We start from the raw sequence: 23,731 nt of genomic DNA, 5'->3' as shown, positions 1-23,731 counted from the left end.
AATTACTCTAAAACTTATAACATTTCTTTTGCTCTAAAATCTGCCACTTGGGTGGTTTGGCAGGGATGGCTCAGAGTTGCTTGACTTGGCATCAGCCAGGAACTGGAATTTATCTAAAAGTACATTCACTCACATGTCAAGGGGTTGATGGGAGCTGACATCTCAGACCTTAGCTGGGGGAATCAAACAGCTACAGGAAACCTTCCAATGTGGGTTGGCTTCCTCACAATATGGCAGCTGGGTTCCAAGAACAGACATTCTAAGAAAAAGAGAAACAGAGACAGATGCTGCACACCAAGGAAGACTGTCCTCTCCTGATTAAATCACACACCATCACTTCCAGTATATTCTGCTCATTGCAGCAGCCATACAGTTATCTTCTGGGGTCATGGAAGAGGGGAGTCAATGACACCCATCCCTTGATAGAACATAGGAAGAAAGTTCTAGAAGAAAATACATGACTGGGAATACCTATAGCACAATTTCTGGAAAACACATCAGGTTGTGAATTACATTTGGGGAAAGTCTCCCAAAGGCTTGGGTAAAAAGATAGATACTTTAGGAATGGTGGATCTAGAACCTGAACACAAAGTCTAGAACCCAAGGAAGATTCCAGAGACAAAACAATTGGGGGTAGGAGTGAAGTCAGCAGAGGAGTCTTCGTCTTCCAAGAAATAATCCCAGAGAGCTCCCAGAGATGAAGAGCATCAATCTTTGCACTGAGTTTACCAGGTACCCACACAGATACAATAATATGAGGTTTCCAAGAATCAGATAACCAGAAGATCTTACGAATCTTCAAGAAAGAGACGCTATCACCTACACAGAGAGGTAAACCAGCTCCATGATTCTGATCACAATGCTGTAAACTAACAGCACAACGCCTCGTGTTTTAAGGGAACCTTCTTTTCAACCTAAAATTCTATGAAAGTATTTCCAAACTGCAAAGGATCGAGAGCTTAATTTCTACATACTAATTCTTAAGAAGATATTTGGAGCCGGACGTGGTGGCACATGCCTTTAATACTAGAACTCAGGAGGCAGAGGCAGGTGGATTTCTGAGTTCGAGACCAGCCTGGTCTACAAAGTGAGTTCCAGGACAGCCAGGGCTATACTCAAAAACAAAACAAAAACAAAAACAAACAAAAAAAAGATATTTGGATATGTGCTTCTAGCGAAATAAAAGTCTACAGGAACCCACCAAGAGATGGCTCAGTGGTTAAAAACACCTGCTGCAGAGGACCTCGGTTGAGTCCTCAGCACACACACAGTGGTTCACAAGTATTTATAACGCCAGCTCCAGGGATCAGATGCTCACTTCAGGCCCTAGGGGGCCAGGTGTGCATGTGGTACACGGTGCACACATGCAAACACTCATGCACATAAAATAAAAAATGAATCCTTTTAGAAAAGTCTAATGAGGAAAGGTGGTCCTGGATTCACCTTTGAAATGCTGACCTTTGGAGCTAGGGGTCAAGAGTGCAGACAACATTCACAAAGGACCCCAGTTCAATGCCTAGCACCCAATTCGCTGATTCATAACCACCGTAACTACAGCAGTCCCTGGGAATCGCATGCCTTTCCTGACCTCCGCAGGCACCCAAACTGAAGTGTATAGAAACACACAAGTACACATGACTTAAAATAAAATAAAAATACACCTTTAAAGAAGAGACATAATGAACCTGGTTGACACGGCAACCACACACAGAAGTTTCCAGAATAATGACCCAAATCACGCAGAGTGGGAAAAACAAATTCTCAAGGGAGAAATGTTATCCCTGAGGGCGATAACATTAAAATTTTAAACTAGCAACATACTTTCCAAACTTCTACCAGCAGCAGGAATTGTGAACTTTATAACAAAATTTTTAAGAGCAAAAATTTAACACCACATTTCAAGGACAAACATACAGAAAAAGTTCTAAAGTCTGTTTTCCTGCCTACACTAAGTCTTTGGAAGTTTCTCCCAAAAGAGAAACAATGACCATTAAAATCATATATGCCAAACTGGCTAAGATAGGGGTGCTCACAGGTAAGATCAGCTGAGGCAGAGGACACGCAGCTCCAGGGTAGCCCAGACAACACAGGAGGACCCTGGTTCAATAACAAACAGCAAAATTCAATCAGCCAAATGAAAGGCAGTAGTTTTGTTTTTTGTTTTTTTTTCCTAATGGTTGCCAATATTAACTGTTTCTTCTTCCTCCTCCACCTCTGACTCGGTATGGAGAGATGTTATTAGGTATGCAGTCATTCAATCCAGGGAATCATGTTAGCTTACACTGCCAAGCTATATCCCCAGTATCTCTGCTTTTGATTTTGCAATATATTCTCAATACACTGTCCAGGATGGCTGTGAAGTTAAGATTCGCCTGCTTAGTGTCCCGTGTAGCTGGGGACAGGGTTTTGCTATGTTGTATGAGTTGACATTGAACTCTCTACAAGCTTGCCACAGCCTCCCAAGTGCTGAGATTACAGGTATGTGACACCATGTTCAGTTATCAGGGGGTTTGTTTTAGGGGTGTGTGGGATGGGTATGTGAGTGGGGGTGGGGGTTCACATTTACACAGGCATACAGTTTGCCAATGTATGGAGATGGGAGATCAATATTGAGTGACTTCCTAGATCACTATTCACCTTACAATTGAGGCAAAGTCTCTAACTTGAACCAAGAGCATACCAATTCAAGTAGTCTAGCTAGCCAGTTTGCTTCAGATTCTGAGCCACCATGCCTACCTGTAAAATAGGTGTGTGTACTGTGTGTGCTAAGGATATGACCCCAGTCCCCATGCTTAGACATGGCAATCATTTTACCCACCAAGCCATCTCCCAGCAGCCACCTGTTTTTTAAAAACAGTTTATATTTTAGTGTGTGTGTGTGTGTGTGTGTGTGTGTGTATGTGTGTGTGTTTTGCTTGCATATATATATATAGGCAGGCTTAGAATAAGTAGCTTATAAAGCCAACACATAATTCTTTAAGATAGAGAAGGGGGCTCAACAGTCAAGAGCACTGAGTGCTCTTCCAGAAGATGTGGGTTCAATTCCCAGAACCCACAGGGCAGCTCCAGTTCCAGGATTTCAATCTGGCCCTCGTGGGCACCAGGTATGCATGTGGTGAACAGACAAATAAACATGCAAACACTCATATGCATAAAAAAAAAACAACCCTTCAGTGAGATCTCATTACCTCTCAATGAACTCTCAGACTTTCTGCTTTGTATCTCTGCTCACTTCAGAAGCTCCTCTCAGTGTAGTTCTCACCAGTGTTGCCATGGAAACCACAGGGCACAAGGGTCATCAGATCTGAGTGCTACGTGAGTGGTGCCACTGACCAGTTGCAACCCTGGCTGGGTCTATCAGGCAGCAGGGTGACCACCATGCCACCTGTAACCAGAACTAATGGTGCTACTACAAAGACATCCAGAGGAAACCCATGGTGTCAGTAACCAGGAGATGCCCAGCAGGGGCGGGCACTCCCTCTGTGGAAATGATAGCATAGATTTTGCCCACTTTGCCTGTAGTCTTGATGAAAAGTCAGAATTGTCACATACTGACCAGCTACAATGGGGAGGCAGCTTGTAGGCTCCATCAGCCCACATAATAGTCTGGTAGCCTGTGAAATGATTACTAATTTAAGAAAATGAAGAAATAGGAAAAAAGAAAATAGAAAAACAACCAAGCAATTTTTCAGGGAAGCCAGAATTTTAAGATGAGACCAAACCTAACAACCAGGCTCAGTCGGCTATTCCCATTTCCAGGAGGTGAGTGAATGAGCAGTCTAAGGTTCAACCCCTTTCTCAAACCTCTAGCTCCAAAACTATTTACATTACAATTCATAACAAGAGCAAAACTACAGTTAAGCAACAGCAACAAAGCTAACCTTATGGTTGGAGGTCACCACAACAAGAGGAACTGTATTCGAGCTGCAGCATTAGGAAGGCTGAGAACCATGGTCCCCAGCGGATGGTGCTGTTTGGGAAGTTTAGGAAGAGTGTGACAGATATGTGATTGGAGGCAGGCTGAGGGACTTTAAGGACTCCGTCATTTCAGGCACCGCTCTGCTTCCTGCTCCCACACCTTTGCTCCTGCATCATGGACTCTAACCCTCAGCCAAAACGAACTCTTCCTTCTCTAAGTGGACTTGGTCATGGAGTTTTATCACAGCAACAGAGAAGTAACCAATATACTAAATAAATGTGATTAATTTACAGTAGGGTCAGAAACGATTATTTAAAAACTCATGTGGATGCTCACTCTGGAATCAGAAGATTGAAGCAACCTTGTTTTGGCTGGGGACCCAAGTAGGTAACTGCATCCATAAGGATGTATGCACAACTTCACCTGTCACCAAGCAAACAAAGGAGAAACATGCACAGAGCCGCACAGACTACAGAGCTGAGTGGAGGCCAGGGATGATTGGATTCACATATGGATTCCTAGCAGAGCATGGGAAGGCAAAGAGCCAGTGTCTGTCTGTCTGTCTGTGCGGCCTGTGGCTCAATGGAACCTCACAGACTTCTTCACACAGGCAGAGTCTCCATCCATCAATACTTACTCCTTACAGGATGAAGCATCCAAACAGAGCTGTGCTGTGTTTAATACAACAAAAATCTCTCCTACTTTGCTATTACTTTTTAATTAAAAAGTACACACTGCTATTAAAATCTGTAAATTACCCATTACTCAGCTATACCCCGGCTTCTTGATTACTACCTACTAATAAAAAGAAAACAACACAGCAAAACACGAATCAGAGGAAATATTCAGGGTGTGTGTGTGACTTTTGTTTGGCTAGGTTTTTTGATTCATCTGGAACTATTTTAACTGTCACTGTTAGAATCCTTTATACTTAATAATAATTGTTATCAATTATTCACCATCAAGCCAACACCAGCTAGTCTATAATGACCAGCCAGTTTTCCTGCAATATAAAGAGTAATAAAGTGATATTACAGCCGAGGATATCACAAAATAGGGATCTAGACACACAGGAATCAGCAGGATAATCTCAGCTAGGAGTCCTTCAGCACCCATTACATTGCAAACCCTTTGTCCAGAGAGCTTTCCTAAGCCCTCACTCCAAGCTCTGCTTGTCTGCAAGAATCCGCTGCTCCCTAGGCCCCAAGTTCCTCTCCAATCTTTCTTCCTTCCGTGTCTTGCTTCTGGACCCCTGAGTACTTCTGCCGCCTCACTGCCCATGAGGAGTGGCTTCCTCTATGGGTTTTTCTCTGAACCCCACAACCTGCAGAAGGTGCTCACTTCAGGCTTTTACAGAAGGAACCCACAGATGTCCCACTTTTACATGCGAAGTGAGTGGGTTAAAGCAATTTAGAAGCCAAGGCTCACTCTGCAGCACAATCCCTGCGCCTCATCCTGTCCAGTTTTTTTCTGGGTTTTATGAACGAGGCTGCAGATTCGAACCATGTCTGCCTCTCTGATTTACTCTAAAACCATCAAGAGACAAATAGTCCTAGAACTCTGACCCCGACCGTGCCTTCACCTTCATGCCCCACCACAAGAACCGTGGCTTCTACATCTCTAAGTGCCATTAAGTGACTTGCTTCTGATTTATATAACACTGAACCCCACAGTCTCCCAAAAAGAAAAATGAGATCCCAAAGTTGACAATTTACTAATTTAACACAGAAGTTAATGCCAAAACAAGACACTTGGCTGTCCAGTTATACAGTTAACTTTAAGAAATGAAACCTAAAAGAAGTCATCTCATCAGAGGTCATAATCCACAACTGCTCAGGCACCAGGCATGTCTGTGAAGAAAATATGTAAATAAGACGGGGGGGGGGGGGGGAAGAGCAAAGAAACAGGAGATTCTATGTTGATGCAGGAGATGGAGAAGGAAGCTACATCATGGAAAAGAAGTGGTCGCACAAGCATCTTAGAGAGAGAACCACACAAGGAAACGACATAGTATTATTTACACTAAATGTTTATTTTCAACTGTGTGTGTGTGTTCATGTGCTTGTGTGCACATGTGTATGTTGTGTGTGCACTTGCATGCTGGCCAGTAAGCATCTTATATGTGTTTATGTATGCATGTGTGTTGTATATGTGTGCACATGTATACGTGTATGTATAGATGTATATGTATGTTGCACATGTGTATATGTATACATATGTGTGTGTTAGCTCATGAGTCCCAAGGGTGTCTCTACCTCCCCGGTGTTTGAATTCCAAAGTGTCGGGCCAGTTCTTCGTTCCCTCATCATCCACAGTTCAGACACCAAAGAGGAGCAGAGCTGTTCCCACTCATCAGCAACATGACACGGGGCCAGATGTCAGTATCTGTGTAGTTCATGGCTCCTAGTTACAGTGACTTGGGCCACACAAGCAGACAGCTCAGACAGCAGTGCTGCTGCAGGTGGCTCTCAGCACCCCTGAAGATCACCAGCCAGCCACAATGCACTATGAGATCCCAGAGTGAACCTTATGAAGAAACAGTACCAATAACTGAGGCATAATGATGAAACTCTCAGACCTGCTTAGAGGTAACAGCATGCTTCGGACTTTTGTTTGTTTTTATGCTGATAGAACGATCAGTGATTTGGAGGCTTAATTAATTTGGTCCAATTTTTACAAAATTTAAAATACCATCATCATAAAACTACACCTAAACATGTGTCAAATATCTGCAGAGGCTGGCACAAGGCTCGGTATACAGGAAACGTTCTCTGGTAAATAAACATGGACAGAGAACATAGCCTAAGGATCCCTCTCAGCCAAGGCCAAAGAAGAGCTGGCCACACAGCTTGATAAAGCAAGTCCCTAGTCCTCCCATCCAGGTCACCAAGTCCCAGGCACTGTGGGGGAGGCACCTTGGGCCACACAAGCCGAGCAGTCCAGTCCTACAGAGCAGAACCTCGTCTACAAGGCAGAGGCATGGAGAGCCCAGAGCAGTGAAAATATTGAAACCAATAAACTGTAACAACTGAAAAGTTCAATGTTAAATAAGTTTGAAAAAACAACTAGTGATTTTCCGAGTCACTTTAAACTCAAGAAACCTCTTCCTGAGAGAGTAACAGACGCAAGCAGTACAGGCCTAAGAAACCTCCTGCAAGCTCTGGACAGTGGAGATTACAAACTGAGGAATAACACAATGTATAGCTCACCACCACACATACTTTAGAAAGCACTGACTTTTCTCAATGTTAAATCAAAAACCAAGTTCACAAAAACAACACATTCCACGTGAGCCTAATTCTGTTTAACTCTACCTATTCCCTCTAAAGAAAGTAAAACACGTTAACAGGCTGGCAAGATGGCTCCGAAGACTTCTCGCCACACAGGCCAGATGAGTTTGATACCTGGAATCCCGGCACTCCACCTCGGGATGGGAGATAGACACAGAAGACTCACCCAGAAGCTCCGGGGCCAGCTAGCTCTGAGTAAGTGGGCCAGGGGAAACGTGGAAGTGGAAGGTGATACCAAGTCCTGAGAGCGGCCCTCTGTGTTCTGTGGTGCACAAGCGTGCGCGCACACAGTAGTAACTTTAGTAAGTCTAGGAAATTGTCTGTGGATGGAGAATAATGCTTGATTTTGAAATCTCCTTACTTAACTACTTTTGTAGGTTATACAATAGAGACATAATCTTCTATACCAGGTTAAAAAATACAATGTAAATTCAGATCCCTACTTGAGCAGTAATATCAAAACAGACAAAATGGAAATGAACATGTGCCAATACTCACAGAGGGGTCAGAACACGAAATAGCTAACTTCATCTCACTTCTTCAGAGGGACTGAAGTTTGGGTTTGCTCTGTCATTGAGCCCAAGTCCACGACTCTGCTTTGGCTTTGGCTCTGGCTACTACTTGCCTCCTAGTCACTCAAAGCTGCCCTAAGTCCACAGTGATCAGTAGTCATCTACACACAGTCCAAGCTGCCATCATTTCTGATCAGAAAATAGTTATATAAACTATGCATATCGTGCATATTTATTGTTAACAAATATTAGCTTCAAATACATATAATCATTATGTATGCAATTCAGCATGCAAATCACCTCTGTGTCTGATACATTCACCAGCTACCAGTTAACCTACAAGTCCACTTGTCTCTACAAGAGTAAAATTCCATGGTAGCTAATGAAGACAGGGCTATGAATGGAAAACAAATGACTATCGAGAGAGGACTCACACAAACCACCTCAGCAAGGACCTTAGATCCTTTAAGACACGCTTATTTTCCTGTAAAATTACTGTCCCTAATATTCCCGTTTGTGAAACCATTTCATGTGCTAGCATTAAATGAACTTCGAGAACTGCCTCTGATTGTTGGTTTCAGTTGTCATAAAAACGGTCCTTCGTGAAAAAGCTGTTGGTGAATTCTTCTTATCTTGTGGGTTAAAAGCAAAATGGTAGCTCTGCCAGAACAATCTCTCAAAAGAAAAAAAAAAAAAAACCTCAAACACATGAGTAACAAAAACCATGTAAGCAATGTGAAGAAAGGGGAGGCATGGGGGGGGGGGGCACCCTAACATCCACAGTTCTCATTAACCCGGAAGTCAACAGTCCGGAAGTCAACAGTCAGAACTCCTCTGACATTCTATGAATCTTACATTGTATGGATCTGAGAAAGACAAACAACTGTTTGCAGGAATAATGAGAGGGTCTCCGGTGATCTGCCTGGGTGTGGCTTTAACACCATCCTAACACCAGGTGAAGACTGGACCCCTGCAGGGTTGAGTCCCTCTTTTAACAGACTTATACAAGCTTTTCCCATAGTCCACTCTTCTTACACCTCTTAGCTCACGTGAGCTAGCTCAGATATGAGCCCGCTAAGTCTACAGGAAAGATGCTTGGGGCCCATCTCCTCAGAATTAGTTTTGAGAACGTGCCCAGTGCTAAACCAACAACTTTGGTCTTTTTGGTGCCTTTTAGTAAACAGCAAGGCAAACTGATGAATTCATTTTCAAATGAGCAAAGAGTGCTCAAACACTAGGCTTTCAGACGTTGACCCTACCCCACCAGAGACATAAATGTCCGCTCGTGAGAAAGCCCAAGGCACTGCCTGACACCTAGCCCACTAAAATGTAATCATTCATAACCAACCAGCTGCAGGAGATGAGAATCAGAGGTGCCCCAACTCTCTAGAAGGTAACTGGGAAGATAGCTACTTGGGACACTTGTGAATTTATCCAGAAACTTTGTAAGCAACCACAACTACCTGGAAAATGGAAACGGATGCCTTCACAATGGGAACAAGTGTGACATCCAGGGGCATTCAAGTGGCAGTCAGCCCACCCAGGCCAGAGGTTTCCCCAGGAAGTGTTATTTCTGCAAACAGACAGTTTGCATAAAAGGCTGCCTGACAACAGCAGCGCCATCCACAGAGCACTTGGAGTGTCATAGCTCTGTGCACACAGAGACCGGGAGGCATAAACACCTTCCTCTCGGTAAGTAAGCACAGGTTGGCTCCTGAATGTCAGGTGCAATGGGGTTTGTTTTAGGGTGTGTGTTTTCCCCTGCATGCCTCTCTGTGTACCTCATCCACGCCTGGTGCCTGCAGAGGGCAGAAGAGAGGGGCAGATTCCACACAGAACCAGAGTTACAGACAGTTGTGAGTAGTCTGTGCATGCTGGGAATCAAACTTAGGTCTTGAGTCAGTGCTATTAACCCGCCAGCCATCTCTCCAGCCCCAGTGTTTGGCTTTTAATTAGCCCTATCATCAGACCCTGCCTACTCTTTCTCTACTCTCTGAAACTGAAAAGCCTAGCACATGGCCAATGTTTGCTGAAGGAGTGAGCCCGTGTTACACAAACACTGTTCCTCTCTGCAAGTTGTATTTTTGCTCCGAGAAGCCTGAAAAAAAAAAAAAAAAAAAAAAAAGAATGTATCCTTCAGCCTGAGCAACACACTTATGTTCTATATATGAACACACACCGACACACACACACACACACACACACACACACACACACACACACCTTAGATGGGTCCAGGCTGAGGCAAGCCTGCCCAGTGGCTCCACTGTACCAGAGCTGCAGCTGGCTATAGCTCCTAGCCACCCTCAGCTCCATTTCCATGTTTCAAAGGTCTTGCAAAGCACCATGAGCAGAAGTAAATGTCTGTGCCATGTAAGCAGGGACCCCTATCTTTCTCATCCAATGAATGTCTGGGAACTATGACAGCATCACCTATAAACTTAAGACACAACCAACCATCCAACTCCGCCTCACTAAATCAGAACCCCTGATGGTATAGCCCACACACTTACTTTACATTTAATTTTCACTGACACACGAGAACTTTGAAAACATCCCTATGTGTGGAATACCATGTGACAATACACACATAGGTTGTACAGAGTTTCCGTTGGGTCACACTTATTTTATCGCCCCCTCAGACAGCATTTCTTTATGGTGCAAACATCAACGCCTCTCCCTTTGGCTTTCTGAAATACGCAGCCCATCACTGTTACCTATAGTTACCTTCTGTGCATCAGCACACTGGATCCTCACATGCTGGGAGCCATTACGCACTCCGAGGTGGACTTTTAAAGTGAGTTCACAATGCACCTCCTTCTCTCCCAGCTTATTTCACTGACAATAACATCTTCTGGTTCCACCCATGCTACCATACAAGGCATGGTTTCACTCTTTGTACGACTAGACAGGATTCCCATGTGTGTATGCAGACAGGATTCCCCTGTGTATATGTAGCACATTCTCTTCCTCCACGTATCGGTTGACAGACAGACACCTGGGGTGTTCCCATTTCTTGGCTATTGTGACTAACGCAGCAATAATCACGGGAATGCAGATGTTTCTTCAACACGCAGATTTCGTTTCCTCTGCATTTACACACAGTTGTACAACTGCCGGATGATACTGTTGTCCCGTGTAAAATTTTCTTAGTACAAATGTTCAACATCACTCATCATCAGGGAAATGCAAATCAAAGGCACCGGAGAGACGGAGAAATGCCACCTCACTCCAGCAAGAAGAGCTCTATCATCAAAGACACAGGAGACCCAAGTGCGGGCGTGGACATGGGGGAAGGGGATCCTAGCATACTGTGGGCGGAAATGTAAATTAACACAGCCATTATGGAAAACCACTGTTTTAACAAGGGCTGCAGGGGACTCTCATACAAACCCAGCTGCCTAACATGAGCCAGCCTCAGTGTGGCTGGTAACACCTGTGACATGAAACAAGGGACTTTATATCAGCAGGTGGAGCAGATATCATCCATGTGCAGTTTATGCCACAACTGTTCTGTGGGGCTCTCCCTCCTCTCTCTTCCCTCCCCCTGCCCTCTCCCTCTCTCTCTGGGTCACTGCTGTGGCAGTCTTATCCAAACTCTAACACAGCTGTCTTCTGACTCTGATTCACATGCTGTAAATATCTGTCAGTCCGTCTCGCCCACTAAGTATGCCCCTGCTCTCCGTATCTCTCCAGGACTTACTACAGCTCCTGATTCATAGCACTGACCTATGGCACTCAATAAATAAGAAACTTATCCTCTGCCACCATCTTTACTAACAAATGGTAATTCTCACCATCTTAAGTAATAGCAAACTCGTCAGGCAGGATACAATCACTAACTTTGACACAGACAACACTTGCCAAATCTACACAGTCCAGGATGGTGTCTCTGGTCAGAGGCAAGCCTACTTGAGCTCAAGATCCAAGGTTCGTGGTTTGTATCACAGTCTATCTTTCCTGATATAATAACAGCAAGACACAGAACAGTCCCCCTTCCTTTTCCACGCCTGGCCGGCCACACACTGCTTACACTGCTTATACTATGAAGTTGAGGCAGGTATTTGCTTGCTGGCCGGGGCCACCCGTCTAACCAGGGCAAACTGACCTGGTGCCGCCTTTCTCCTTCATTTTATAAGCTAACTCCCCTGCCAAGCATTTACCAAATCTGGAGTTATAGACAAAACAAGAAATAGAACTCTAATATGCTCATCATTCTCTAGAGGTTCACACTTTTGACAAATACAAAAAAGGGGAAAAGACTCCAAGAGCAGATTTCTGGCGCTGTCCCAGGCTGTTTTTTTCTTTGTTGAAAGGGTCTGTAACATCTTTTAGCTCTGATATTCCAAGTAGGACTTTAAAAACAAAAACCTGGACTCACATATCTCCTACCCAATGTCATACTCTTAAAAATAAGTGAATAAAAACAGAAATAATAAAACTCACACACTACTTTACAGTTCTAAGTGGTAAAACTCAGCATCTATGTCAAACAGCTTTGTGGAGCTTGTGATTTCTCCTCTATTGTATGTTTCTTGTATCTTATAAAGAAACTGAGTCTTCAGAAATGAATCCTCCCCCAATGAATATCAAAAATCTTAGCACACAGCTCAACAATTTTGATGACTATATCACCATCTCCACTTGCTAAAGCCCAAGGCCGCGATGCCAAATTATTATGCAGCTTGAGAGTATTGTCTAAGAACAAAAGACGACAGAACTAGCTGGCATTACCCAGGGACTGCAATGCCAGTCCCCAGGATTGTCATTTTCTACTAAGGAGCCCTTGACTATCTCCAGAGGTACCAAGTGTCCCTTCCCTTCGCCCGTCCTCCACTCACACACCAAAAATCTCTGTCACTTCTATTCTGGGGATGCAGCTAATACGAACAGCTGTGTCAGACTTAGTATTTAAAAAGGCACGCTAGCACTCGGCTGTGAAGCAGCCTGGGGATTAAACTTAAATTCCAAAGCCTGAAAAGTTATCACGTGATAAAAACACTCTGGCCCCAAATCAATATACATTCAAGAAAAACTGGAAATACCAACGACAGCGTGTAAGACAACAAAGGCCTTTCCAAATAGTAATTGATTTCTCACTAGCTACACTTTTTTAATGCCTTACTCCATAAGATAATTTTGACAACAATTAGTAAGTATGAATACCTCGATCTACAAAATGAATAAAAATAACAATAGCATGAAATGTCAGCCCTTCATTTTTAGCAGGATACTAACTTTCAAGATGAAATCCAACATGCGACCATTTCAGCCAAATGCAATTTAACTGGAAACTTCCCGGGGTCAACCCAGGGTTCAACTTATGAAACAGTGAAGTATGAGGGCTGCCCCCCAATACTGCTACGAGTCACAGAGGTGCTTCCAGCCCCACTTTAGCTTTAATCCACTCTGTCAAAGTTCCTAAGCCTCGGAATACAGTTAGCACCCTTCAGAGTGGACTCCCAATATAATAAACTCATAATTCCAAGTAGCCATTTAGCTAAACCTAATCTAGAGACATTACTGGGACTTAAAATGGGGAAACATAAAAATTATTATCCAAAATTTAAAAATCATGCTTCCATTGGAAAACCAAATTCCCAGCTTCCCTTTGAAAAGGCAGCTTTGGCACCAAGCCAACATTCCTTTGCGGCAACCATTAGCAGAGGTGGGGAGGGGTGCCCTTTCCCAGCTGCACATGAAGCAGATGCACGGGCAGCTCCACTCCTCGCCTGCCCTCTGGGCACTTGAAGTAGGAGGAGAGAGTGGGATGAGCCATTACATCTAACCCCTTGACCTGGTCATCTCACAGGGACACCAACCACCAACCATGACCCCCAGAGTCTGCTCAACTTCTGATGTCAAGCAATCTTCTATCCCTGGTTAACATCTAGAATGTCATTGTAGGTAATTAAGTTAGATGTGTTCTACTTAATCACTACTGATCGATCACCAGCAGATTGTAGTTCAAGACACGGAGAGTTGGTCAGGGTGTGTGTTAAATCTGGTGGGCAGCTGTCAATGGCTAAACAGAACTTTCCTCGTGCCCCAAGGATACCAGTTAGTCTGTTCCTTTGGGGTGACCTGAAAGCATCTTCCAAAACCTCACCCCCTGCTGGCCACGCTAGGCTTGCTCTGGACAGGATGGGGTGGTAGAAACAAGAATTACATTACTCCAAAGGAGTCCTTCTGGAGGGTCTTGCTTTATATAGGCAAGGGACACTACAAGTGGCAGTATTCTGATCCTTACAAAGACAACTGTGCGATCTGAAGACCTCTTTTGTCTCGATCCCTAGGTTAACATGTCGCTAAAGCTTCTCTTCCCAAACAGTCCGACCCCTGAGCTGAGAACGCCAACAGAAGAAGTACAGTTATGCTCGGCTCCTTTTTTAAGCACTCATCTTCAATGTTTTGCCTGCCTTCAGCCCCTACTTCCGACTGGAAGGAAATGCTAAAGTCAGTCAAAGGGGCTTGTGCCCACTAACAGTGATCTTCTGAGCTGTCCCCCCAGAATCCTGACCCCTGAGACGCTGTCCAGGCCATACACCAACTCTAAGAGACAGAGGGCAGCTTCCAGCCAGGAAAGTGGGGCTGCCCTTGGGAAGGAGAGTGAAGGTGCTGTGGCTGATTACTAGGAATGCCCTAGACACCATCAGTAAGACCCCAGCCTGTGCCCTGGGACACTGGGACTCCTCCTCTCGCTGTCCATCAACTCCTCGGGGCTGCTGTGTTGTGAGTACAGCAGTCACTACATGGATGCTGCCTGGCATACACTTATCTGAAGGATGGCTGAAAAGGTTCTGAGAAATCCAAAGGCTACACTGGAGTCATATACAGCTCTGGCCTCCCTATCCCTGAAAGAGAGCCTGCAAAGTTAGTGATATGCATGTGCCCATGCTCTGGAATTTATTTGCTTATATTTATGATAACTACTCACTCTTACTAGTTGCAACCTACTGTGTGCCCCTATATTATAGACAATGAAACTGACCCAGGCATGGTGTCAAATACCTTTAATCACAACATTCAGACAGCACAGGCAGAGTTTGAGGCCAACCTGGTCTACATAGTGAGTTCCAGAACAGTCAAGGCTACGCAGTGAGACTCTGTCTTAAGGCGGGGAGGGGTGAGCCAAGCCACTGTGGCACATGCCTTTAATTTCAGTACTCAGGAGGCAAAGGCAGGGTGGGTCCTTGAGATGAGTTCAAGGACAGCCAAGGCTACACAAAGAAACCCTGTCTCAAAGAAAAAACAAAGAAGGAAAAGAAAAGTACACTGAAACTTACAGAGATAAGTTGTCAAGTGCATAGTCAGTCTAAGGCCTTCATCACTCTTGGTCCATACTCCCTCCACACAAGGAAAGCCCTGAGCAGGAGACAACAGGCCCTATCCTTAAGGAATACACAGTGTCCTGAGGAATAAGCCAAGTTAAATACTACAGGTGCCACCAGAGCAGATTCTAGAAGGACGTATATAAGGCTAATTACAGAGGCCCTGAATAACAAGGGTGAAGACCCCTAGATCAGAAGAACCTCTCTAAGGTCTGCTTCCGAGAGTCAGAAGGAAGCCACCTTTGATGAGAACCAGAGGAACCTGGCTAGGCAGACCCAGACCTGGAGGATACAGAATGGAAATGATAAGGATTCGTAACAGCTCCAGAGCTGAGAGGCAGACAGAGTGACAGCTGTCTTTCTTCTCTGGGCACAGGCCTCATTACAGAGGGGCTACATGGGTCATGAAAGACAGCTCTCCAAAAGGGGACGAAGCATCACACATACTCTAAGTACATATGTTTTACCAACACAGACATATTACACACACATACAAGAGACCTAAAAGAAAAGCAAGGGACACAAGGCACCCTCAGGAAGACACAGGCCTTAGATAAATACTAAAAAAGGTTTGTCAGACATAAAAGGATGCAGGGAGTTTGGGGCAGGAAAAAAAATGGTTTCATTAAGCGAAGAAGTAAAAGAAAAATGAAAATGTCCTAAGGAGTCCACCGAAGTTTACAGAGTTGAACTAGTTCTTGCATATCGGGTGAGGGCTGAATTCTACACACACAGCTCTGGATCCTGCTGGAGGGCACGTGGGTGCTGTAGGGGGCAAGACCTCCGAAAGCCGCCCTTCACAGGGAGCAGGCCTGACCTTAGGTCAGTGCTTCCCAGAGCACGCAGGGAGAATGAGTGGAGTTGTCCTCTCCCAGGCCGCCAGGAAGACCAGTAGGCCCAAACCTCACATTTGGGAAGGACACCAGATCTAAACTTCCAGCACTTTCCACATATGAAGCTGTACATACAGTCATGAGATAACATGGCAGAACTGACTGAGAGAAAATACACACTTTATTCAGTCAAAAATCTGTTCCATGTCAGGGTCACACGGCCTAGAGAGTGCACTATGAATCTCATTTTTCATATAGCTATGATTATCAACTATTAAACTGCATTGTGTATTGGGAATTGTGCATTGCTTTGTTAAAGACTTTAAAAACACTCCTACTTTTTTCTTTTTTTCCAGTTCTAGGGATCAAACCCACAGCCTTCTGCATGGGCAAGAAGCAGAGCCCATAGCCCTCTACCATGAGGTTATAGCCTAAGCGCTGCTTCTTGTTTTTTTTAATTGAATTATGTTTCTCTGCGTGGACATGTGCACGTGTATACAGGCACCTGTGGAGTCCAGTAGAGGATGCTACATACCCTGGAGCTAGAGTTACAAAGGCTTTGAGTCACCAGATATATGCGCAGGAAAGCTAACTGAAGTCTCCTGCAACAGTGTGTGCTCTCAGCCACTAAGTCACCTCTCCAGCCCCATAGGCCATATTTTTATAACACTTTAGTAATAGAAAGCACCTGAAATATTTGACCCAGATCTCTACCTCTGATGGGGATGGGGAATATTGGGGGTTGGAGGGGCTGTCAAAATACACATTCCTTGGCCCTCATTTCCAGGACTGGGTAGAGTCAGGGAACACCTACTTTTTTGTAACAGTCCCAAGTGATTTTGACACAAATGGGCTCAGCCACACTGTAGAAAGCACTGCAGCAGCAACATGGAAGCTGTGACAGTTTAAACAAGGAAGTGACAGGTGAGTGCTGCACTTCCCCATGTTTGCCAGGGGATTTGTCTTTTAGTGTCAAAGACAGGGCCTAGGACAAAGGTTCTAAAGATTGAGCAGGCCCTAGGAAGACAAGAAAAGAGTCAAATACTCTCTCCAAGTGTAGGGGGAGGGGACTAAGAGAAGGGTGTGAAGCCACCTAGGCGGGGCTCCTCCTCCTCTGTCCTTCAGTCAGGAGAAGCAGCTCAGCAGTAGTGCTGGGTGGTACCCACACATCCCTCCAGCTCCACTTTCAGCTCTGCCCCATGTCCCCAGGGCTTCACCCACCCTCTGCAGAGACCCAAAGATGGGAGGAAAGGGAGAGGTGTCTCTGCCACCCCTCAGACTCACTCTAGGTTGAGCCCTTCCGCTAGAGGCCTCAACTCCGTGCCAAGCACCCCTGTTCCTTGACCACCCTCCTCCTGGGGTGCTGCCTCTCCCTTCCTCTTGCCCCTGAACTCACAGTGCAACTGATCTGGGAACCATCTCATTCCCTGCTGCTCTCTCTGCCCACGCCCACCACATCTTTCTAAGCGCCTAAATCTCTCTGGTTTGCCTGTTCAATCTGTCTCCTACCAGAACCCAATGGATACAAGCAGCAGCGGGCAGAACGAACGTCTCAGAAGTCTGCCAGATCTATAATGCTCCCAAGGTTCCAATAAGGAATGAGTCATAGATGAGAGCAGCAAGAGGCCTGAATGTAGGTGTCCCCCCCCCCCCCAAGGGATGGGAAGCGGTGGTGAGAGGGGCGTGTCCTTGGTCACACCTGTGAATTAACAATTCTAATCGCTGAACCTCAACTCTAAAGACTAACTCTCCGCACATCAGCTTTTAAATGGCGACTAAGGGAGGGCTTCACTCCTCAACAGCACTAAATGATCTCTCTTCTGAGGCTCACAGATGTGCCTTGTTTTGAAAGAAACACTACAAGATTTGATCCTGGCAGAATCCCACCTGTTAAACTGGACTGCAGGTGAAGGCTGTGTGTGAGTTATTTTGAGTACTTCAAGTCAGCCACACCCTGACCTAATAAACAGAGAGAGGCTAGGGTTGTATGCACTTAGAGAGGCAGGGCAGTCAGAAGGGACATTATCAAGTCACAAAGAACTCTGAAGCAATAAGGAGGCAGCAAAACACTTTTTACTCCAATTTAATCCTGCTTCAATCAGTGTGTGGATTAAAAAAAAAAAGCTTCCTAGTTTCCTTTCCTAAGAAAGTTCTGAAGACTAAGAATGCAATTCTGAAAATAAAAATACAAAATGTAAGTCTTTCATAATCAAGGAGAAGCTGTGCGTCAAACATCTATGGGAGCCAGGCTGTTATACCGATTCTGTGTTTCATGATAATCTATGAGTGCATAGTGGTACATAGTGCTTAATAACTCTGACTTTACAGAGGAGGGAAATTGGACTTAAGGAACCACAGGTGAGCCCTGTGTGGTGGCACACACCTTTGATCAGGAGGCAGTGGCAGGTGGATCTTTGTGAGTTTGAGGTCAGCCTGGTCTACAGAGTTCCAGGACAGCCAAGGCTCTACAGAGAGGGAGTGCATCTGAAAGAATGAGCAAGCGTGGTAACTGCCCAAGAGCAAGCAATGGGCAGAGCAAGGCCCCCACCCTACTCAGGGAACTCCAAGCCACTGTCACAGACTGGGACTTCCTGTTAATGAAGAGCACCGGGCAGGATCCGGGGACACTACATTTAACAGCATTTCCAGGACATGAACCTTTTCCTTAGCTTTAGGTTAAACTTTAGGCAGCTTCAGTTCTCCACTACTGAAGCTGCCTCAAATTCTTAGCCCACTTTTCTCTTTCTTCCCCTACCTTTTGATTTATATCCCACCAAGTTTGGGGCTTTTTTTTTTAAATCAGCCCCTAAACACAATGTCATGGTATTTTAAACTAGAGTCAACACACACACTGTAAACAGGAAGCGGCATGTCTATAAAGTGACATGATCTTGTGATGGAGACAGACCCTTACGAGTATAAAGTTAGCTCATCTGTAGATAGATGAGTTCTATCTGCAGCTCAGAGCTAAGCCTAGAACATGCAGACTTGGCTCTCCTTCCTTATTGTGTTTACCTGGAAGGCCTTCCTTTCAATCCCTTCATCTATGAAAGCAGTCATCACAGTTCAGACCTGTTGGGGGACTTAAAAAAACAGTCCCGTGTCCCCCCCCCCCCCCCCGCGCCACAAAAAAAGCCAGTCTTAAGCTAACTCTTCCCTAAAACGTCACCTCTTCAGCTGTCTCTGTGAGGTGGAAGGACACTTAAGAGAAAAGTCAATAAATAAACTGACCAAAAAGGAGCAAAGATTCCTTAAGCCTTCCCATTTCTTTCTCTATTACACACGAGTGTGTGCACACATGCATATACACACATACATATATAAATACACACAGTATATAAGCATATACATACAAACACACACATATATGCACACACATATACATTCATACACATAATATACATTCATGCACATATAATATACATTCATACACATATAATATACATTCATACACATATGATATACATTCAAACATATATATTATATACATGCATACACATATGATATACATGCATACACATATGATATACATGCATACACACACACACAGAGGTTGGGTTCCCTATCCCAACCCACAATCACCAGCACACCAATATCTGGAACTCTGGACAGTTCTTACTTCTTCTCACTTTCACTGCCAAAAGGTTCGGCTCTAAAACAAAGACATATCCAAAGTATTTCTCCCACACCAAAACTACAAAATAAACTGACAGTCTATGCAAAGACTTAAAAGCATGGCCATGTGCACATATGTATATGAACTAAATAATTCAGGTTCGATATCTGACTTCCAGAGGTGTAAGGATCCTATTGACTGATGTAGAATACATAGAAACACTTCCCAAACTCTCAAGTGTTGGGCATTATAGATACTACTGGAGTCTGCTTGCTTGGTAACATCTAACCTTTCTTCCCACACATCTTTCTCCTTCCTTCAAACCTTTCAAAACACCACAAGTCCCCACTTCTTGTCTTCTCCCTGTCCCAAGAGTTTGGCACATGATCTATAAAACAATGACTCCTATGTCAAGGGGCTGTTTCTGGGCTCATCTCTAACCAGTGTTCTGCTGTTTAATATACTGGCTATTTACCCAGTTTCACAGCAGTAATCATGGGAAGTAAGGAGGGAGAAGCGGAGGGGGCCACAACTAGAAAGCAATCTCATGATAACTCAGAGCAAGGCCAAGCAAATGTAATAGATAATATAAGATGTTGAAAAAAATATATAGGGGGCTGGTGAGATGGCTCAGCGGTTAAGAGCACTGACTGCTCTTCCAAAAGTCTGGAGTTCAAATCCCAGCAACCACATGGTGGCTCACAACCATCCATAACGAAATCTGACACCCTCTTCTGGTGTGTCTGAAGACAACTACAGTATACTTACATATAATAAATAAATAAATCTTTAAAAAAAAAAGAAAAAAAAAGAAAAAAATATATAGGTTGCCGGGCGTGGTGGTGCACGCATTTAATCCCAGCACTTGGGAGGCAGAGGCAGGTGGATTTCTGAGTTCGAGGCTAGCCTGGTCTACAAAGTGAGTTCCAGGACTGCCAGGGCTATACAGAGAAACCCTGTCTCAAAAAAAAAAAGAAAGAAAGAAAGAAAGAAAGAAAGAAAGAAAGAAAGAAAGAAAGAAAGAAAGAAAGAAAGAAAGAAAGAAAGAAAGAAAGAAAGAAAGAAAGAAAGAAAGAAAGAAAGAAAGAAAGAAAGAAAGAAAGAAAGAAAGAAAGAAAGAAAGAAAGAAAGAAAAAGAAACAAGAAAAAAATATATATATAGGTTGATCATCAGTGACATTATTCTTAGTTTCATTTTGGTACTTGCTCTGGAGTCTAAAACCCCACATCAGCAACTTATAAGGAACAGAAGCCCCGTGATATGGAGACACCTGATCTCGCCTGGGACTCACACAATTGCTCCTTTTCTTTGGCACAACTGGTCCTCAAGATGGCTCCTCTCTCAAACCACACCTCCACACATTCCTTTCTACAGACCTTCAGAATTATACTAGGAAGGAAGTCACTTGGAAAACAGGCCCTAAAGAGCAAAACGCCGGGGGGCCAGGTACTTCCTATCTTAAAGATCTCATAATCTCCCAGATACCACTATTTCATGCTTTAATTTCATTTAAAGACTACAGAGCACCACTTCAGCTACTTCAAGGTCACTCTGTAATTCTTAGCAAAGATAAAGATTCTCCAGCCTAAGGCAAGATCTCCAGTTCCTTTGCTTTGCCTGACAGCACACTTCTTCCTCCTGTTACTTCAGCAGCAAGGGCACTAGGTTCTCAGTGTGCCAAGTCAATACAATAGTAAAAAGTTCACATTTTATTACTTCCTAAAACAACTGCTTTTATAATTTCCTAATTTTTCTAAACAGTGTAAATTGGCACACACCAAGTGAACACATAGCAAGTTATAAACTTCCTGGCTTGTCTTTTTTCTTTCCTATAGAATTACATTATTTGACTACAGCCAAGTCTTAGGCTTTCTTTCAACATGGATTCAACTGTTCATGTGTTAGGAAATGTTTCTGATTGGCTTAATTCTAAAATGTCTGTCTAATTTTACAATGTTAACTACTCCAAGAGTATCATCATGAAGATTCTTTGGTATTCACAGAAATAATTATTGCTGTGAAAAGTACAGATTGTATGGATTAACCCAATATTCCTAAGACTTGCTTATCACAGAGCAAACAACTGTCTTACACAAATGGCCATATAAACTCGGGCTCTACAGACTTCAAGCGTATACCAGAAGATGCAGATTATCTAAGACACAAGAGACAAGACCTCTAGCTGATAAAGTCAGTCTTAACTCAGGTCACCTTCCCTGGATTGCTTGCTCACTTCAGTTCCACAAAGAACTTTCTCTGGACTGCTGAGATGTTTAAAGGAGCTTATTGATATTAGATTACTTTTAAAAGTTATGATCCTTTATAGAAGTTTAAAAGAATTAGCTTAATAGGGCTATGGCAGAGAGAATACACAATCATTTGCCTCACCAAAAGAATAAAAAGGTAAAGGACACACACACACACACACACACACACACACACACACACACACACGTTTCTCATTAGCAAGAAGATCCTGCCCTACCTGCACTGGTAGGCTGGGAACAACCTATTGAAGTCAGAAGTGTAACACACACCTAGAGGTCAGGTGCCATGATTCCACTTAGGAAATAGTGAGACTCCTCCACAGAACTGAGAGTATCCAAAGCCTTTGATTATTATCAACTTAATAAACAAAGACTAATTCTGTGAATTAAAGGAATCATTCCACTTGGGGCACTCTTATAATCTATTAGCATGACACACACCACAACCGCTGTGTAAGCTGTGTGGAGAACAGGTATTTCACTATTAATCGAAAAGTTATGAGAGGAATAAAGGAAAGAAGTCAGATCAGAACACTGAGCAGGACGGTTTAACCCTCCTTTGAGGTAACTCAGTATATTTTATTTTAAACAGTGAAGCACAAAGCCTGGAGCACACAGTGTTCAGCTCAGGTGTCACCTCCAGCTCAAGTCCAGAGAGGAATCTTGTGTTTTACATGCAAACCTTAAGATACCACTAGCAGCTACTCAAGCTGAGCCCATAGCCCTTGGAAGTGCAAACACCTCCAGATCAGAAATAATGTTAGGCTGAATTTCCAAAGTCAATTTCCTTCAGTACTGGAGCTAGACCAGCTATCTAACCATACCCCACCAACAACTTTCCCAGACCTTTCTCAGGACATACTTCCAAAGTTCCTTTGCTCAATAAAAATGGCGCTGCTTTCTCCATCCCAATGCTGTTTATTTCAGTAATCCTGAGGCCCTTTAAACAATCAAATTCGACTGGCCTCATTTAAATGCCAGCCTTCCCTAGTGTCAAAAGCTTCTCTGGGGGTAGGGTGAGGGGGTAGGATGGCTGCTCCTATCCACAGCTGCAACTTTTTCACCAGAAACCCTAGCATCGTGAAGTCACGTTGACTTCTCTTCATAACCTGTCTTCCCCCAAACTGTTGCCTCTCCGTCTATTGAGCCACACTTCAATGCAAACTGTCCCCAAGTGCAGAAGAGCTTAAGCCTCGTCCATCCACGCCGTGTCCTGGGCACTCGGCACCCAAACCATTCTTAGTCTCCCGATAACCCGCAGCAGTGCCAGGTCCACCGGTCCCGGGACTCCCGGGTCCGACGCCCGGTGGCCCGGCAGCGACAGCATGCACGCGCGCACGTCTGTCTAGCCCTCCCCGGCGGGCTGTCGCCGAGCCTCCGCCCGCGCCCACCCCCGCCCGGGCGGCGATGGGAGGCTGGGTGGGCACAGAGGCACCAGCCGGAGCGACAGCCGAGGGGACAAGGCCAGCCGCGCGCCCCCGCCCCGCCGGGCGCCGGGCACGGCGGTCCCGGCCCCAGCCCCCACCCTGCTCCCGCCCGGGTGGCACCGCGGCCGGCAGAGGCGGCCAGGGCACGACGCCCCGGACGCCGGTACCTGATCGATGGGCAGTTGCACGGCGTTGCTGAGGGGCTGCAGCAGGGTGGAGCCCGTGGTGCTGGTGGTGGCCATGGCCGGGCCTCGGCGCTGCGTCCGCTCGCTCCGGCCAGGCGCCGCTTGCTTGCTTGCTCGCTCTGTGCCGAGCTACGCCGAGGATGGGGATGCAGCGGCGCGCCCGCCCCTCGGCCGCCCGCGGTCGGAGCAGCCGCGCGGGGAGGGGCAGTGGGCGGAGTTAGTGGCCCCGCCCACTGCTGGGCGCCCCGCCCACCCAGCCGCGCGGCCCCCTCACGCCGCCGGGCGGCCCGATTTCCAGCAGCTTCCAGAGCCCCCTCCCCACCTCGCGCACTCGTGCGCCAGACAGCTCC

General features: G+C 45.1%; 1 protein-coding gene across 13 annotated transcripts in view; it reads right to left on the bottom strand.

Moving 5' to 3' along the window:
* The window catches only part of Mboat2 (membrane bound O-acyltransferase domain containing 2), a 132,966-nt gene extending 109,263 nt beyond the window's left edge, over positions 1-23,703 (bottom strand). For 3 of the 13 annotated variants that reach the window (XM_011243889.2, XM_030246883.1, XM_030246886.1), the window contains exons 1-2: positions 23,364-23,642; positions 134-259 (exon numbers count right to left, since the gene is read on the bottom strand). Coding sequence is in view for 2 of the 13 variants with exons in the window: in NM_026037.3 (NP_080313.2) it covers positions 23,364-23,438 (75 nt within the window). In the remaining 11 variants the exon portion in view is untranslated. Of the gene's footprint in view, positions 1-133; positions 260-471; positions 20,146-23,363 lie in introns of those variants that run through there. The other 10 variants (XM_006515170.4, XM_017315164.2, XM_030246884.1 and 7 more) reach the window with 7 other exon arrangements.
* Positions 23,704-23,731: the final 28 nt, after the last annotated feature.

The sequence above is a fragment of the Mus musculus genome, chromosome 12 (genome assembly GCF_000001635.26).
Source record: "Mus musculus strain C57BL/6J chromosome 12, GRCm38.p6 C57BL/6J".
Lineage (NCBI taxonomy): Eukaryota > Metazoa > Chordata > Mammalia > Rodentia > Muridae > Mus > Mus musculus.
The sequence above is the reverse complement of the archived record's forward strand: the minus strand, read 5'-3'. Positions and strand labels throughout refer to the sequence as shown.